Below are 19,287 nucleotides of genomic sequence, written 5' to 3'. Positions count from 1 at the left end.
AGATGCAGTTGAGATAAATTATCGTGGCAGAGAAGTAGAAGCTTACTAAAACAGTGTTTGCTATATTGAAATACTAAGTTCAGATAGAAAGGCTTTCACACCCTAGACATTGTGAAGAACTTGAAAAATCTCTGTCCGAAAGCAAAACACTCCCTTAAATCAACACAATATTCACATGTACTAAATCCATTCACGAAATATATCTGCTCAATAGATTCCTTATGTTCAGGGAAAAAAAAAAAGCAAAGATGCAATAAAAATTATCCTGAACATTAACAATTTTGAGAACAGAATGGATACCATTTCTCATCAAGATGATCAAATACATGTGATCAGAAACAGCTTGGCTTCTTTGAAAGATATTCTCTGGAAGGCCCAGTTCAATGCCAGATAGAATGTTAGGACATTAGTTGAGAACAGCAACTTTGTGCATTTGGGAATCTGAAAAACCTCAGGTATTTACTAAAGGAATTAAAACAGCAGCTTCCACATTTTAAACAAATGAATTATACAAGAAACATGTGAAACAAACACTAATAACAGACTTGTACTTTACATCAAAAAACATTGTAAAACAAACATACAAACTTTAGACTTAAATTCTCAACAGAACCTCACCTTCAGTCTAGTTACTTCCCCCAAACCGTATTTGGTTATTTATTAGTTTTGATAGTTCCTTCACTTCTGGAACCAAAAAATGTGATAGCTCTCACGAATTTTCAGCATTCCTGCTGTCCTCCAGGGTATGAATTTTACGGAGTTCCATCCACTAGCTTACAGCTATTCAACTCTCCGTCATCCTTTTAGCACCTCATATCTATGGACACTCCATCTCCAGAGTGGGTTTTGCTGCACTCTAGCTTAGTTCTGCCAACTCAGAAATACTAGTGGTTTCTGCAGCCAAATTTTTTTCAAACTCAACAAATCCTGCTTAAAACAGACCCATAACCACAATCTCTATAATCTGTCCGACATTTTCTCTTCCTATTGTTCATCTCAAAGGTTGATTGGTCGTATAATAACTTGCTGAAAGTCATCAGCTGATTTTTTTAAAAATAAGAATTCATCTTGCAAAGAATCTGTAGTTCTTAAAAGGACCAGCACCCCAACAAAATATATATCATATTTAAATTGCCCAGAAGTACATGGAGCAACACAAGAGTTAAACTATATTAACAAATATATTCCAATTAGATTTTTTGGGCAAACAGGATTTCAGCAACAAAAGCCTCAAAATGTGTAGCCCTAGATTCAAACTGATTGTAGTGATACACCCAAGGATGGATTATCATCATAGTGGTCTAAATTATCAACAAGCCTTGCTAAATTTTACAACAGCCAATTAGATCAGGTCCTAGTTTCAGACTGTCAGCTGGAATTCTTGGCCAGGATAAATAAAATGGGCTATTTTGCTCTCAGAATGTATTCAACTTGATTGCAATTTAAATTAATAACATTTATTGAATCTAGTTTTGATAAATAAAGTTACAATACTCTAGATTTTAGCAACTTGCCCCACTCAGGAAATAGTTCCCAAATATAGTTCACCATTTTTGCTGGATTACCTTTAACTTGTCCCCAGGATTCTTAAATACCTTTTGATCCATAAACAGGTCCAACTGCCAGTTTTGGGAAGGCAGACCTCGAATGAAACACCTAATAGTCTATAGGAATTTGACATCGAATCCCATTTATTTTGTGAACACTGAATCTGTGGGTCCTACAGATTTTATTTTTATTCTTTATTAGTTAAGGCATTATTAGCTATGCCAGCACATTTTCCCCTGTATATTTTTGATGGTGAGCTCATTTCTTAAACTATCGTCCATGACATTTTGAAAAATCCACATCACTGTTGGAGAGGAGTTTTGAGAGTTTGACTGAGCCGCAGTGGTGGAAAGGTGATTTGTTTCACATCAGGATGGTGTGTAACTTGAAAGTAAACTTTGAGTTAATGTCACTCCCATGCACCGCCTGCACTTATCCTTCTTGGTGGTAACAGTCATGGGATTGGAAGCTGCTCTTGAAACAGCCTTTCTGAGTTACAGCAGTGCATCTTGTAGTGGTACACATTATTACTACTGAGTGTCAATGGTAGGAGTGAATGCTTAAGGTTGTTGATAGTGTATCAATCGAATAGGTCACTTCATCCGGGAAGCTTTGAGTACTGTTGGAACTGCACTCATCCAGGCAAGTAGGGAATATTCCATCACTCTCTTAACTTGTGCCTTTATATGTAGTAAGCAGGCTTTGAGGAATCAGGAAGTGAGTTACACACTTTAGAATTCTGATGTTGACTTGTCGGCACAAGTGTTTGTGTGGCTAGCACAATTCAATTTCTGATCAATGATGATCTGCAGGATGTAGATGGTGGAAGATTCAGCAATGGTAATGTCATTGAATGTTAGGGAGAAATGGTTAGACACTCTGTTGGTGGTGACGGTCTTTGCTTAGCAGTTGGGGCATGGATGTAGCTTCCTATTTAACAGCCCAAGTCTGAATGTTGTCCAGGTCTTATTGCCTATGGACACAGACTGCTTTGTATCTGAAGTGTCACAAGTGGTGCTGAATAGCACGCAATCATCAGAGAACATTTCTATTTCTGACCTTATGGATCGAGGTAAGATCATTGAAGAAGCAAAAATAGTTGATCCTAAGACTCTACCCTGACAAACTCAGCAGTTATGTCCTGAAAATAGGATAATTAAGTTCTAACACAACCATCTTCCATGCACTTCTTTTTCTGAGGAACCTTGATGCTGCACTTATTATATTGTTAAGAGCAAACCTCATCTCTGGAGTTTAGATGAAGGCCCAATTATGTGTTGCAGGAAAGCATGAATAAATCCTGGACTAATAAAGTGACGGTTATCTTCACTGCACTTTTATTTGGAGGTTTAGGTTCAGACATTTCTGTAGGTGCGGGGGGAAAAGGTGTCCTGGTTATAATGGTGTTTGTTCTACCACTCAAATCTAACCTACACAGAATGGACAGAGTCATACAGCATGGAAATAGACCCTTTGGTCCAACTAGTTCATGCCAACCATGTTCCCAAACCAAACAAATCTCACCTGATACAATCATCTAAAGATAGCTCTTCTGCTTTTAGATGATTTTTCAGCACCTGAGATGAATGTTTTCAATAACCCTACTTTATACTGTCACCAAATGGATAAATAGATGAGTATACTTACTTCTCATGGGAGGATGAGGTGGTAAACCAAAAGCTCTTAGAGGGATGCGTTCTGGAAGGCCATAGATTCCACTATGTGGACGAAGTGGAATTCCCCTGTGCAGGAAATGACCTCGTGGATCAAAAGGTAACAAAGGTATTTGCTTAGGAGAGGCAGAAGCAAAACCAGGTCTAATTCCAAAGCCAGCTTCAGTAGGAAAGGTTTGATTTATAGATATATTTGATGTACCCTGCAGAAAAGATCACCATTGTTTAATGTGTAATAATAAATCTTGCAATGAAGTAAAATGAGCTGTGTAATCAAGTAAAAATAGAAAGCTTCCTGCAACTAGTGATTTTCTCAGTTGAATACATGGTGTCTGTTCTCGGTGACTTTTAAAAGGTAAGAAGCAATGGGGAGAGAACAGCATAAAATGAATGACAGCAATAACAAATGAAATAGACTTGCATGGACTTGGGTCTGATTCCCTGGAGCAGAATTTGAAATTTCCATGCCACTTTCTAGCGTTGGGCATTCACCTGTTCAAAAGAAAGGTGGAATGAAGTTATTCATAAAATACATTTTATCATTTACCAGGACAACTACAAATGCAATGCTATCCTCACTGATTTTCTACTCTTCCTTATTACTGTTATTCATTTCTCTTTAATAATAAGAGAAATTACTAAATTGTAAACACTGCAAACGTACATATGGAGAGACAGAAAGTTCATTCAGCACCTTGTGCAGCAGTACAGCAATTTATAATTACCCACCAACTTTGATAAAACTTGATGTGGAATGATCAAAGTAAGACAAGCCACGTGACTTAAAGAAATTAACTTTAAGAGATTTAGTGAAATGATTAAGGTGAAATGGTTAAGGACAATAGACAATAGGTGCAGGAGTAGGCCATTTGGCCCTTCGAGCCAGCACCACCATTCATTATGATCATGGCTGATCATCCACAATCAGTATCCTGTTCCTGCCTTATCCCTGAACCAACTCCTTGCCAAACAGGATGGGTTTTGAAAATCTAAAGAAGAATCCTCTAGCTATGATTATCTTCATCCCAAAATAAACAATTGAAAGATTTAAATTTAGAAACAGAATGTATGCACAAAAACCAAAATCAGATTTAGTACTTTACATGTTAAAATTTTTAAACTAGGTTATGATATTTAATGTACATCTTCTTTGACTGATATTTGGACATTGTAACCTGTGCATTTTTCAGCCAACTTACTCTGACACCGTAATAAAAGCAAGATACTGGAGGTCTGAAATAAAAACAGAAAATGCCACCGAAATTCAGATTTTGCAACATTTGCAGAGAGATTAAAAAAAGTTAACGTTGCAAGTCCAATAAAAACAATTTGTAAAAAGTCAGAACTGAAAAGTGTAATTTTGGGCTCGAAATGTTAAGTCCGTTTCTTCTCTCCAGAGATGCTGCAGACATGCTGAGTTTCTCCAGCACTGCCAGTTATTATTTCAAATCTCCAGCATCCTCAGTACTTTGTTTTTATCTCATCATTATGAATATGTTTGTTAAAGTAATTGTTTAGGTCTATTTAAACTTAATTTTAAAAGTGCTTAATTGGATATTAATGATTATCAGTTTTTGGATTTTGACTGATTTCAGTCATTATATTTTCTGCCCACGAATTTCTCAAGCATGTTTACAATTTGCTTTATTTTTCCAATTCATTTGTGTTATACTAAAATGATAGCTTCAGTATTATTTTATAACTAGAAAAGATCTAGTGTAAGTGTATAATTCTACTGATTCATGTAAAACTTCCAGAATATCTATATATAACCTTTGTTTGATGTCTGATGTTTTAGAATTACACCAGAGTAATGAAATTGCATGTAGTAGTACATTGCACATAATCAAAGATTTTCTTCAAAATCTTGATTTTTTAAGTAGTATTTAGAGAATAAGATTTACTAGGAAATATTAAGTCATCCCAACCCACCTAAAATTAAATATACCTCAGATTAAATCTATTGTAGAACTAAGTCCTTTACAAAAAGATCCTTATATACCTGATGATATCTCCAACAGCTTCCGTTCTCTTTCCCACACAGGGGACAATGACCCACTATCAGACTGCTGACCGTGATGATCAGACAATTGGTCAGAGACTGAATCTGTATTTTCATTTGAGGCATGAACAGATGGACCTTTGTGCCATAGACAAAAGAATACACCAAAATAAATTAGAATACATTTTAGATGTTGTGGTTAATAATTCTTAACAAACAAACACTGTACACACTATAGAATCCATTTTGTAAATTAGTCTGCATTCCAAAGCAATTTCTTTACAACTTTTCTCACTCATGATAGCACTCGTACATTTACATTACTATTCAGAAAGCTAACAAAAAAATCACACAAATCTGTCTGCTCAGTACTTAGTCTAAACTATTATGATAGAGAATATTACTTTTGAAATCTGGTCTTCCAGGAAGCAAAGGTGAAAACCTTAAGGGTCCATCTACCAAAGGAGGTGACAGAAAACCCACGGAATCAGAGCCAGGTCGACCCACTGGAGAAGAGTCATATGGAGAACTTCCTGCAATGCAATATGCAAAGTACTAAACACCTCTAATTTCCATTCACGAAATCAAAAACGTTTTGTTTTTAATTAAAATTTAGACAAATCAGTAGTGTAATAAATAAACTAACTCAGAGAAGTAAAGTCTCTTGAATATACATCTGAAGAATAGACAAATTAGGAACAGCAGTAGGCCATTCAGCCCTTTGAGCCTACTCTGCTAAATGTTAAGACTGTGGCCTGATTGAGGCTTCAAATCCATTTTTCTGTCTATCTTCAGTATACCAATCAATAATCTGTCTAAATATATAAAGCTTAAGAGTATTCAATGGCCCTGCCTCCCCTACTGTATCACGTCAATGCACTCCCACACTGCCCCTCTCCCAGCTAAGCATTTACAAGCTTCTTCTTTGCTGACAGTCTCTCTTGCCCTCTTGCCCCTCTTTTGTCCCTATCCTTGCTCAACTCCCTCGTACTTACCACCTATGCTCTGATACCTCACTCTTACGCGCCATTCACCCATCCTCATTATCCTTGTGCCCATCCTCTCATCCCTCTCCCTTGCACCCTTCCCTAGTCATTCCCCTCTACCTTATAAACATGCTCACTCTCCTTCACATTTATACAATTTGTGTGTTTGTGTGGGGGTGTAAGTTACTGTTAATTTGAAAGATATGAGAATATTTTTCTTACAGGATCATAAGACTTTGGATTTCTCTTCTGAAAGCAGTGGAGTCAGGGTTGCTGAATATTTTTAAAAGGCAGATGATGGGTAATGACTCAAAATATTACTGGAATGTAGGAAAGTTGAGTTGAGACCACATTTAGATCATCTTTGAACTTCTAATTTGTAATGCTTGTATGTCCTAAAAAAGATATAAAAAGCTCAGTACCTCTGTAAGGTGGGACAAGTGTTGAAGAACTTAATAATGCTGGTCTTCCAGATATATCATTGACAAGTGGACCCTTCAATGCTATGTCCAATTTGAGTTCCGCTTCAGTTATCCTGTAAAATGAAAATATACTTTACCCTAAAGTTGACACAGGATAGAGTTTTAGTTATTTCAATCAACCTGTTTGAACTTGTTAACATACAAATCTAGGACAGTGGGGCTTGAACCTGGATCTTCTGGCCCAGAAGACTGCCACTGTGCCACAAGACTCCAAGAGATAACTTCTTATTCTATTGGAAAGTCAATCCTTTTCTTTATACAATCCATCATCATTTTTACTATAATACCATCAACAGGATTGTGCATATTAAATACAGACCCCAATGCAGGGTTTAGATTCTACAATAATTTCCACTGAATTGCAAGCAATTCAAATTACTGACGACCATGTTTAATATTCTAGAATCTGTAAATAATGCTTTCTGCATAAATTATGGCAGGGCATAAATACAAAAGGATCACAATGATGAAACTAAAACGGAGGGAATCATGATCAGAAATGACTGAACAGGCCAAGTCTCTCTTCGTTTGTATAAATGCGGCAAAGTGGTGACATAATAGAAATCTTTAAAATTACAATGAATTAAAACAAGATAGAGAAGATGTTTTCACTTGTGCAGAATTTCAAAATTGACCTCTCATAAATATAAACTAGTTACTAAGAAAATTACACAACAGAGATAATGTGGAACTTGTTACTTTGTGAAAATTGGGGAAAATCAATAACAATATATTAAAGGCAGGCTACATAAACACAAGATGGAAAGGAAGCTAAGGAACATATACCCTGATATATTATTAGTAGTAACATGGGAAGATGAACTCTTGCACAGATCATAAAATGTGAGGCTGGATGAACACAGCAGGCCAAGCAGCATCTCAGGAGCACAAAAGCTGACGTTTCGGGCCTAGACCCTTCATCAGAGAGGGGGATGGGATGAGGGTTCTGGAATAAATAGGGAGAGAGGGGGAGGCGGACCGAAGATGGAGAGAAAAGAAGATAGGTGGAGAGAGTATAGGTGGGGAGGTAGGGAGGGGATAGGTCAGCCCAGGGAAGACGGACAGGTCAAGGAGGTGGGATGAGGTTAGTAGGTAGGAGATGGGGGTGGGAGGAAGGGATGGGTGAGAGGAAGAACAGGTTAGGGAGGCAGAGACAGGTTGGACTGGTTTTGGGATGCAGTGGGTGGAGGGGAGGAGCTGGGCTGTCTCTGCCTCCTTAACCTGTTCTTCCTCTCACCCATCCCTTCCTCCCACCCCAAGCCGCACCTCCATCTCCTACCTACTAACCTCATCCCACCTCCTTGACCTGTCCGTCTTCCCTGGGCTGACCTATCCCCTCCCCACCTCCCCACCTATACTCTCTCCACCTATCTTCTTTTCTCTCCATCTTCGGTCTGCCTCCCCCTCTCTCCCTATTTATTCCAGAACCCTCATCCCATCCCCCTCTCTGATGAAGGGTCTAGGCCCGAAACGTCAGCTTTTGTGCTCCTGAGATGCTGCTTGGCCTGCTGTGTTCATCCAGCCTCACATTTTATTATCTTGGATTCTCCAGCATCTGCAGTTCCTATTATCTCTTGCACAGATCAGTTGGGTCACATTTCTGCATTAACTGTGCCGGGGGGCGGGGGAAGGAGGAGGAGGAGGTTATCTCCAAGTACTACTTTCAGAATACAAGAAAAGGAATAGACTATTCAGTCAATCATAGCTGCCTCACCATTCAATTAGGTCAAGACAGGTCTTTTACCTGAAGATTCCCACATTATCTCTATATCCCTACATGTCTTTCGTCTCCAGAAACCTAACAACTTCTGATTTGAATATGCCCAATGATTTTGATTCCACAGTCCTCAAGGTAAAGAATTTTAAAATTGACTATTTTGAGAAAAGACATTTCTCATCTTTCTTAAACGCCCTAGCCCTTAACCTGAGATTACATCCTCTATTCTAGATTCACCAGTCAAGCCACGGCCAGGTACATCCTTCCTTAGATAAGGAGTCCAAAATTGTACATAATATTCCAAGTGAGGTCTCACCAAGGCTCTATGCAACTGCCACAGGACATTTTATATCTGTAATCAAATCCACTGAAATGAATGGAAACACACAGTTTGCCGAATTGCTTGCTACACCTGCCCACTAGCTTTTAGCGACTTATGGACAAAGACATCTAGATCCCTTTAGTCATAGCACTTCCCAAACTCTTGCCATTTAAGAAATATTCTCTTTGTTTTCTCTATCAAGTGTCATACTTATTTACATCATATTTCATCTGCCAAATTCTAGTTTATTCACTAAGCCCAACCAAATCCTCTTGAAGCCCCTTTGCATCCTCTTCAAATCTTTCATTCCCACCCATCTGGTGTCATCAAAAAGTGTGAAAATATTACAATTGGTCCCCACATCCAAATCATGTAGATTGCGAACAGTAGTGGGTCAAGCATCGGCCCTTTTGGTCCCCAATAATAATATTCTAAGATTGATCTCTTTATTACTACTTTCTGTCTGTCAACTAATTCTCAATCACTCTAATTTTAATTACTAAGTTCCTGTGTGATAAGTTACCAAAAGCTGGGCATATTTTTCTTTGTTACAAGAACAGAACTCCTATTTGAATATCAGGAAGTACTGTATCCAATGTTTATGATAGTCTCTGTTGTGGCAACACAGGAGCAAACACTTTGTGCAGAACAGTTTTATTTTGGCAACATATTACTTAAGGTTTTTCAAGAGTATGGTCAGCTATAAGTAATGCAATACAATCAGCAGCAATGTGAACCACAGCCAGGAAAAGTATGAATAGTGCATCAAGTGAGTACATCAAAATTGTAAAAAGGGATGGATGAATGTACAAACCTTTTTAATATTTAGGATAATGGAGAAAATTTAAAATAATTGTTTCTTTCTTAAAAATAACTGGCTAAATACAGCGTGCAAACAAGAATAATGTGATCAAACTATTTTCAAGTTGATCTCCAGGTTTCTGCAGGTGGCGAGGGTCAGTTGAACCACTTGGAGTAAATCACCTAGTAGCACGTAAGGGGCTCCCTGTCTATGATGCAATAGCTACAGACTGCCCCACACCTCTCAGTGATTGGCTGGCTGCAAAAATAGAATTTACTTTAAATTTAAGAAGTTGCAGAGAGGGCACCTCAATTTTCAAGTGCTCTTTCCCTTATTTGCCTGCATTGTAGTCTGCAGTACCTTTCAAGCCAAAGGAACTCTCAATTGTCCTTGAATCTCAACAACCTGATCACTGTCTTTAATTGATCAGTGAGTCCTGCTACTGATCATTAATTGGTTGGCCTGGGGATAATTACACACTGTGGTGATTTCCTATTCAATGCAAGTCTCTAATCAATTTCAGCTGACAGCTGGGTTAAGAAACTTGCGGGGAAAATCCTGGAAGTGCAGTTTCATTTACTGATAGTATGAAGTATAACTTACTTAGGAAGGAGAATCTTGAGATATACTTTCATAGATCTAAACGTTTAGGGAAAAAATACGTTCATTGATGGAATCAGTTTCTACATCCTCTACCCACCAAATGGAGAAAAAACCATGAATGCTGAAGGCAATTCTGAAGGTAATCTCTGACACAATAAACTTTGAAATATTGTAGACAGTTCCTATCATCATGCACATTCCCTTCCAAACAACAGATGTGATTGTATCCATATGGGTTACGGTGAAAGTACCTACAGATGAAATCTATACTTTTTTTTAAAAAACAGCAACATTTAAAGATGTATTTATTGAAACAAATCTCATTTGAGCTTGATATAGCAATCTTCATAAATAGTAGAAAAATATTGCTATTATGTACAAAAAGAATTAAAAAACTCATTTTAGATCATATTGAAATATTTTGGAACAGACAGAAACTTACTTTTGCCGAAGGTGAATATTCTCTCTCTTAATGTTGCCAAGCTCTCGATCTGCTTCACGAGCGGACAGCTACAAATAAAAATATTTCTTCTAAAATGTTCTAAATGTTGATAATGTAAACATTAGCATTTACAATTCTCTACTTTGCAATGGGAAATGGGCCTCACTGACCAAACTGGATAAGCCTGTTAAGTACTTTAATTTCATAAGCATGCAACTTTCCACCAATAATTTCATATTTTTAATGAGAAATAAAAACAAAATCACAGAACATGTGTTAACAAGATTCCTAGAATAGGTCATAGATGAAATCACTTTAATGCAGAATAGCTATAATAATTCTCAGAGGTAACAGCATGTGGTAAAGTCACTGGATTAATAATCCAACGGCACTGATTCAAATCCTACCTTGGCAGCTGGTGGAATTTGAATTTAATTAATAAATCTGGATTTAGCTTCAGTGATTATTGACTGTCATGAAATCTTTCCAGTTCACTCATACACCTACAGGCAACTGAATATTTTCCAAATATGTATAACTTGTCCAATAATCAGTTGATGAATTTAATTTATTTTTCCTTTATATAAGACAGTGGTAGTAAAGGAAAAGAATTTCATGAATGTACTGCAGAGACATCTACTACACAGCTACCAACTACTCTGCGACAGTTGAGATAGGAAAATTAAATGACAACTATTGATATATTCAATTACAACAGTTATGCTTGGAGAAATGTGGGACTAAAAAATGTGACAGCTGGAAAGAAAGAACAGAAAGAAACTTGCACTGATCTAACACCTTTTACAAACCCAAGCTGTCACAAACATATAAAGGAGGGGTTGGGGCTGGGGAAGGTAGTTGGGATGGTGATACCTGAGTGCAGGTCGGCAGTAGTGGAGATTGGTCAGTGAAGTGGGAGGAGTGGAGAGGTGGGAGAGAAGATGGACAGGGTCAATGATGTGGGGATGGGAGGGAGGGTTGGTCATGGGATGAGGCCGGGGTGTGGGGAGATTTCGATACTGGTAAAGTCCACACTGAGAACATTGGGTTGTAGACTCCCAAGGCAGAAATATGAGGTGCTGCTTCTCCAGTTTCCAGATGGTGTCATTATGACACTAGAGTTGAATTCGTTTGTCGTGAACGGAGCACAGGTGCTATACAAAGAGGTCTGTCTCCCAGCCTCTGCTCTAGACCTACAGGAGGCCACGTCAGAAACGGTGGGTGTAATAGGCCACATTAGAGATGTGCAGGTGAATACTTGTCTGACGTGGAAGGTTTTCTGGGTCCTGGGATGGAGGTGAGGGGGGAGGTGTAGGGGCAGGTGTATCATTTCCTGTGATTGCTCTCAACCGCATCTCTTGCATTTCCCGCACCTCTGCCCTCACACCCTCTCCCTGCAACAAAAACAAAGACAGCATTCCCCCTTGTCCTCATGTATCACCCCACTAACTTCTGGAATCAAAGCATCATTCTGCATCACTTCCACCACCTGCAATCTGAGCCCACAACAAAGGATATATTTCCCTCCCCATCCCTATCTGCCTTCCGTAGGGACTGCTCTCTCTGTTGGCTCCACACTCCCCAGTAACCCCCCCCCACCCCCAGCACCTTTTCCTGCAACCGCAGGAAGTGCTACACATGCTCTTACACCTTCCCATCTCACCTCCTTCCCAGGACTCAAAAAAACCTTCCACATCAGACAGCTGTTCACCTGCACATTTGCTAATGCGGTCTACTGTGTCCGCTACTCCTGATGTGGCCTCTTCTATATCATTGAGACCAAGCGAAGGCTCAGAGACAGCTTTGTAGAGCACCTGCACTTGGTTCACGACAAATGACAATACCTTCCAGTCGCAAACCACTTCAACGCCCCCTCCCACTTCCTCGACGACATGTCCATCCTGGGCGTCCAGTGTTACAACGACGCCATCCGGAAACTGGAGGAGGAGCACCTCATATTCCGCCTTGGGAGCCTACAATCCAACGGTCTCAATGTGGACTTTATTAGCTTCAAAGTCTTCAAACGCTGGCCTCGTCTCCAACCAACCCTCCCTCTCACCCTGCCTCCGTGACCTGTCCGTCTTCTGTCCCACCTCACTGACCAATCCCCACCACTGCCTACCTGCACTCACCTATCGCCATCCCACTTACCTTCCCCAGCTCATCCTTCCCCTCTCTATTTATTCCAGAGCCACCTTCCCCCTTCCCCATGTCTTAAAAAGGGTCCTGACCCAAAACGTCAGTTTTCCACTCCTCTGATGCTGCCTGGCCTGCTGTGGTCTTCCAGCTCCACACCATTATCTCTGATTCCACATCGGCAGTTCTGACTATCTCCAAGATGCCACAAGTCAGTTTACAACTAATGCAAAATATTTTAACTGTATAGGATAAACTGATCGATCAGAAACTTAAACATACAGTATCGCATCTTACTTCTGAAACTCACCCAATTATCATGTGCTTTTTTCTCATGAGATACAATCTGTAAATGCAAATAAAATTGTTTTATTGAAGTCTGTTCAACAAAATAATGAAGCCCTATTTTCAAGTATCTAACAACAACATGATTGTAATCTATTGACAGATCATGTTTCATTAACTTCAATTTACAAGCAGAACACTGGCTATTATGTCTTTGTTTATGACAACAGCAAATTAATGCACATTTTAATGTAACAATTCACATTAATATAGCACTTTAAACATTGAAAAAAGTATCTGAAATATCTCACAGAAGTCAACATCAAGCCAACGAATGAATATTGGGGTGGAATGGAAGGGAATGTGTGGTTTAAAGTGCGTCAATGGAGGAAAGATGGAAAGGCATAGAGAATCTGATACTAAGTTATATCGAATAGGTACAAAATGACTGATGACATGGGCTGAATGGGGTGCAGTGTCAGGAGGATTGGGTTGGTGAAAGGAGAATGCATGTGATCAGAGCTGGAGGAACAGAGACCTCACATGAAGCTGGAAAATGTTACAAATCTAGAGAATACAAAACCAGAACAGGTTTTAAACATTAGGAAGAATACAAGTCAGTCAGCACTAGCATAATGGATAATCAAGACTTGAGCTGAATATTCCCTGCAAGGGCGAGAAACAGACATCAGGACCCTGTGAAGTGCATTGGAGGTGGAGAGTGTGGACTCACTGACCAAGATTTTGATGGATTTGCTGATCTTAGAGGTCTCAAAGATGGAGAGCAGTAACAGGCCTTTAAGCTTGAACGGGACAGCAAACGACCACAGAAGATAAGTAAACCAGAAGGCACTTCAGAATGGCAGCATTTCTCTCCAATCTTTAAAAGCCTTAAATTGAAATTGGCTTGTACCAGTTGAACTATCATTATGGAGATGGAAGGATTGGCTCTCTCTTAGTCTACAGAAAGAGTTTGAAGGTTTGCCTGGAATATTGGTACCCGGTAATACTACCTAAACTGGCACTTGTCATCTGAGGCAATATTCCAAATGATCTTGTGATTTTTAGTGATTGCTGGGCTACCAACAGACAGCCAATCACCTGATCCAATCTCAGCAAAAACAACCAAGAGGCTTAGAAGTAGCACTTCAGCATCTGCTCCTGTTTTGGCATAAGCCAAGAATCTATCCCTTTATGCAATACAGGATATAGCCAGCAGGCTTTTGGATGATCTAGAATTCTAAAGAATGCAGAATGAGATGCCTGCCAGAAGAACATGGAGATAACTGAGCCTGCATCTGGTGAATATGTACTGAGGGCTTTAGAAGCAGGTAATCTTAAGATTTGTACATTATAGTAGAAGATTAAAAAAAAATTAATGGAACTAACGAAAACTGAGCAAACAATAATTTCTTTTACGTACTTGATTTTTATACGACTCTATAGTTTTAAGTAATTCTTCTTCAAGATCTTTAGCACGTTGCCTGCAAAGAAAGCAAGAACTGTAATGGTATTGGAAACAAAAGTAAGATTGTAAGTAACAACTGAAAATTCCAGTTACCTATAAATGCTGAGCTCCTCAGTCGCTTGATTAATCTTTTCATCGACTTCAGAAAGCTTCTCTTCCTTCTGTAGACGCTGATGCTCTTCTAATGTCAGATTTCTATGTACAATGCAACCCAGAACAATCATAAGAAATTATTTACAGCCTTACAACCTTCTACCCAGTTCATTTAAGAATAAAAATAATTATGAATGCCTCACAAGGTGATGGCTTGGTGTTAATCTGTAGCTGAGTTAATATTTTGAAACTTATTGATTTAGGAATTTTCATTGGGGATTTTCAGTTTCTGAAAAGGATTATATTAATTGTAAGGAAATTGTGTCTCTCTATCAACTCTAACCAGCCAACACCAGGGTATTTGGTTGATGAAAAAATGGTGAATTTTACAGATTGAATATTATCTCCTAAATCATAATGAGCTAGAAGACAGCGATTACAATTAGACTTGTGTTCTCTTGAATACAAAATTCAAACATAAATTGTTTAAGAATAACTTGATTATCTTCCATCTTTAATCAGCATTTCCTTATTTTCAATGGACCATACATGAGCTCATCACATGAACGAAAACTTACATCAGACCATAACTATTGTCGTTGAACATACATGCTTGTGAATGCAAAGCAATGTTTCTTCACGTTTTTCCCTCACATTAAGAAACGCTTTGGCTTTCACCTTATTCCTCCTCTCTTCTCAAAGAGAAGATCAGTACCAAGTGTAAGCATCAAAATCAGTATCATATTACTAAACACAAACAAATTTTCTGAAACTAACTGATGCTCAAATATAACTATACTCCTACACAATTCATCTTCATTTAAATTCTACCCGAATCATGCTTTGTACCTTTGAAGCTCCATTTCTTTCTCATGGTATAATTCTGTCATGATCTTTAACTTCTGCTGAATGGTCTTGTATTCAGTCCTAAATTGAGTTGTCTCATTTTGTAGCGAAGTCTGTTCTAATTGAAGTTTTCCAATTCGCTCTGCCAAATGGAAAGAAAAAGCTTCCTGATTACTTTGTAAGTTCAGTTTTAATTTGTTTGACAATTTCCATACCACAAGATGGTCATAAATGAGAATTTTTAGGAGAATTATAGAACTGTAATTTAGGAAATGTGCAGAAAGAAAGGCATAGTAATGCAATTTGAGTACATGACTTCCAATTGAAACTGGTTGTAGACAATTACGTATGGAAGAAATGTTTACTGTGGCAGAAGAACCACAGAATCATAACATACTACATTGCTGAAGCAGGCCATTCACTGCCTCTTCGCTACAACAAGAATAATCCAACTGTCTTTGGATTCTATCCATGCTTCATGTGTTTAACCACTTCTCCCCTAAAAAACACAGGTTTCTGCCTCAACAATTAACTGTGGTAAATGTTATATGTTCCAATAATTCTTAACTTAGAATTTTCTTCTAATTTTTCCCAAATTAGAAACAAATTTTAAAGTAGTGACTCTCATCATTGATTCTCCACTTGTAGAAAACAATACTTTCTCAGTCACCATAACACAAACCTTCTTTGTTTTAAGTTTAATTAATTAATTTTAATTAATAAATTTAATTAAATCTCTTCTTTAGAAACATGGAAGCTGTTTCAGTCCATCAAGTTTCTCCTCACTCCTGGTCTTATAATCTTCACAGTGCACTGTCACTTGCTCTAATGTCCTTCCGATAAGGCACAGAACAGTTTAATAGCACAATAACCAATGAGTGAACTTATTACTTCTTCACTTCTGCAGTCTATGTCTACAATTATAAAACTCAAAATGCTATCGGCTTTTATGGCTACTCAAATCATTTCTCTGTCCCTCACAGTTTTCATTATTTTTTCTGAAAAGTGTTTCTGTCTTTCAGGGATCACTGGAGTCAGGGAGAGTCCCAGAGAACTGAAAAATGGCTCATGTCACACCCCTGTTTAAGAAGTCAGGGAGAAGAAGATGGCAGATAATAGGCCGATTAGCCTGTTCTCAATCATTATTAAGATTTGAGAGTCTATTACTGAGGATATGATTGCGGAGTACTTGGAACTGCATGGTAAAACAGGGCTGAGTCAGCATGGCTTTGTCGAAGGGATATCATGCCTGACAAATATGTAAGAATTCTTTGACTGAACAAGCAAGTTAGACAAAGGAGAGCCAGTGTACGTGATCTATTTGAATTTCCAAAAAGCCTTGATAAGGTCCTTATAGGAGGCTGCAAAATAGCATAAGAGCCTGTGGTGGTAGGGGGAAGGCACTGATGTGGATAAAGGATTAGGTGACTGGCAGAAGGCAGAGGGTAAAGATAAAGCAGTGTTCTTCAGGATGGCAGCCAGTGACTAGTGGAGTTCCACCAGAGTCAGTTTTGAGAAATATGAGGATATGCACTTTGGTAAGAAGAAGAGAGGCATAGACTATTTTTGAAAAGGAGAAAGGCTTTCGAAATCTGAAGACCAAAGGAACTTGGGAGTCCTAGTTCAGGACTGTCTTAAGGTTAATATGTAGGTTCAACAGCAGTTAGAAAAACAAATACAATGTTAACATTAACTTTGAAAGGGCCTGAATGCAGGAGCAGGGATGTACTGCTAAGGCTGTGCAAGGCTCAGATCAGATCAGACTGCATTTGGAATGTTATGAGCAGTTTTATGCCCTGCATCTGAGGGAGGGTGTGCTGCATTAGAGGTGGTCCAAAGAAGGTTCATAAGAATGATCCCAGGAATAAAGGGCTTATGATAGGAGGAGAGTTTGAGGACTCTGAGTCTATATTTGATAGAGTTTAGAAGGATGAGGGAGATCCCATTAAAACTTACAGAATACTGGATAGAGTGGATGTGGAGAAGGTGTTTCCATTATTAGGAGAGACTAGAATCCAAGGGCACAGGGTCAGTGAAGGGACAATCATTTAGAATTAAGATGAGAAAGAATTTCTTCAACCAGAGGATGGTAAATCAATGGAACTCATTGCTGTAGAAGGCTGAAGGCCAAGTCATTGAGTATATTTGAGAGAGATAGATAAACTCTTGATTTGTAAGTGGATCAAAGGTTACAGAGAGAAAAGAGGAGAATGGAACTGAGAACACAGCAGCCATGATTGAAAAGCAGAGCAGACGCAATGGGCCAAAAGGCTAATTCTGCTCCTATATCTTAAAGTTATAGCGTATTCCATGCATTTCCTCCCAAAACAACCTCACATGTCTCTGCAGTAAACTGTATCTACTACCTACCTATTGTGTCCTGAAATCATTTGCAACATCGAAACTTGATGCTGTCAAATTTATGCTATATATATATTACACAAAAGTAGGAATGGCCTTAGACGAGCAACAGCCATCAACTTTAACCCTCAGTTCCTTATCAGCTGAACATTTTCTATCCATACTGAGCCTTGTCAAATGCCCTGTCCAATGTCAAAGATTCATACCAACACAATTATTCCCCTTTATAGACCTAACAAATAACTGCTTGATAATATTATGTAAAATCTGGTAAATACGACTTACAATATGAACTAAAGTTTGTTAAATACCAAGTTTAACAAGTACAGAAAATGCAGGAAAATACTTAGCAGATTAGATAATGTCTGTGGGGAAGAAATTTTGTGCTCCCCAAATGTTTTCCAGAATCTTCTGTTTTTGTTTCAGATTTTAAACATTCACATTATTTTGCATTTTATTCAAAAAATGCAACGTGTCATTATCCCAAGCATTTTGAAAGCTTCATTTGTTTGATTTAAACTATGCATTCTAAAGGTTCAGATTAGCTGCTCTACAGTACATGCTCCTCTCTCTTCTTAAGAAGTGGGGTTACATTAGTAACTATGACGTCTCTCTTTTGGGTGCACCATTTTTAGCCAGGCTTTCTATCGGCAGGCTTGTTTATCAGTCAATGGAGTCTCAATTGCTGAATAGCTGAATTTCAGGACTGTATTTACAATACAGCAAAAGTAGAAATGGTAAATCTGGAGTTTTAATGAAAAGTAAACCTTGAAGAGGGAGAACCTCAAATTGGTTGTAAGGAAATAAAAAACTGCTTAAGAAAATTCCTCAAAGAAAAATGAACACTGGAAATGGAACTTTCCAACCCTGTGCTAATGTAATTGTTCCAAGAAGCTGTTTTGCTTTTTAAAAACAGACTAATGATATAGCAGTATGCTACCTAATTATATGAACGTTTCAGATTCTTATATTTACCCATTAGCTCTTGCTTTGCTTTGATTTCATCAGATAACTTGCTGTAAATCTGATTTCTTTCATCTTCTGCTGATTTCAAACCAGCATTTAACTAAAAGAAATTTAAAAGGATTTATAAACAATAATGACAAACATCACATCGTGACAATGGAGTTTTAAAGTTTTTATTTTAAGTGGCTAATTTCTGGCAAATAGCTATCAGCAAATTATGTAGGGATATTTCTCATTCTGAGGCATGACAGCTGAGTTGTGGTCTCCAGTGTTGGATCAATCAATTACTCAATGCATACTTTTTCTATTCATTCTTGGAACGACAGTGAGACCATATAGTATTTGTCGCCCATCCCCAACTGTCCATGTCCAGATGATGATCAGACATAACTTTGAATCACTACAGTCAGATCAGATATGCCACAGTATTATTAGGTTTTTGACACAGCGACTGTGGAGGAAAAATGGTGACATACTTCCAAATCAGGATGGTACGTGGAAGGGAAGCTTACAGGTGATGAATTCCACATGCTTCTTCTGCCCTTGATCTTCTGG

At 38.3% G+C, this 19,287-nt stretch overlaps 1 protein-coding gene across 2 annotated transcripts in view; it reads right to left on the bottom strand.

Moving 5' to 3' along the window:
• mia2 (MIA SH3 domain ER export factor 2) overlaps positions 1-19,287 on the bottom strand; it is a 71,535-nt gene that overhangs the window by 5,491 nt on the left and 46,757 nt on the right. For both annotated transcript variants that reach the window (XM_048538365.2, XM_059649184.1), the window contains exons 17-27: positions 18,742-18,832; positions 15,409-15,547; positions 14,560-14,661; positions 14,422-14,482; positions 13,024-13,059; positions 10,578-10,645; positions 6,632-6,744; positions 5,628-5,756; positions 5,224-5,361; positions 3,643-3,713; positions 3,196-3,424 (exon numbers count right to left, since the gene is read on the bottom strand). In XM_048538365.2, coding sequence (XP_048394322.1) covers positions 3,196-3,424; positions 3,643-3,713; positions 5,224-5,361; positions 5,628-5,756; positions 6,632-6,744; positions 10,578-10,645; positions 13,024-13,059; positions 14,422-14,482; positions 14,560-14,661; positions 15,409-15,547; positions 18,742-18,832 — 1,177 coding nt within the window. The remainder of the gene's footprint in view (positions 1-3,195; positions 3,425-3,642; positions 3,714-5,223; positions 5,362-5,627; positions 5,757-6,631; positions 6,745-10,577; positions 10,646-13,023; positions 13,060-14,421; positions 14,483-14,559; positions 14,662-15,408; positions 15,548-18,741; positions 18,833-19,287) is intronic.

This window comes from Stegostoma tigrinum, chromosome 10 (genome assembly GCF_030684315.1).
Source record: "Stegostoma tigrinum isolate sSteTig4 chromosome 10, sSteTig4.hap1, whole genome shotgun sequence".
Classification (NCBI taxonomy): Eukaryota; Metazoa; Chordata; class Chondrichthyes; order Orectolobiformes; family Stegostomatidae; genus Stegostoma; species Stegostoma tigrinum.
This window is presented reverse-complemented; position numbering and strand designations above follow the sequence as displayed.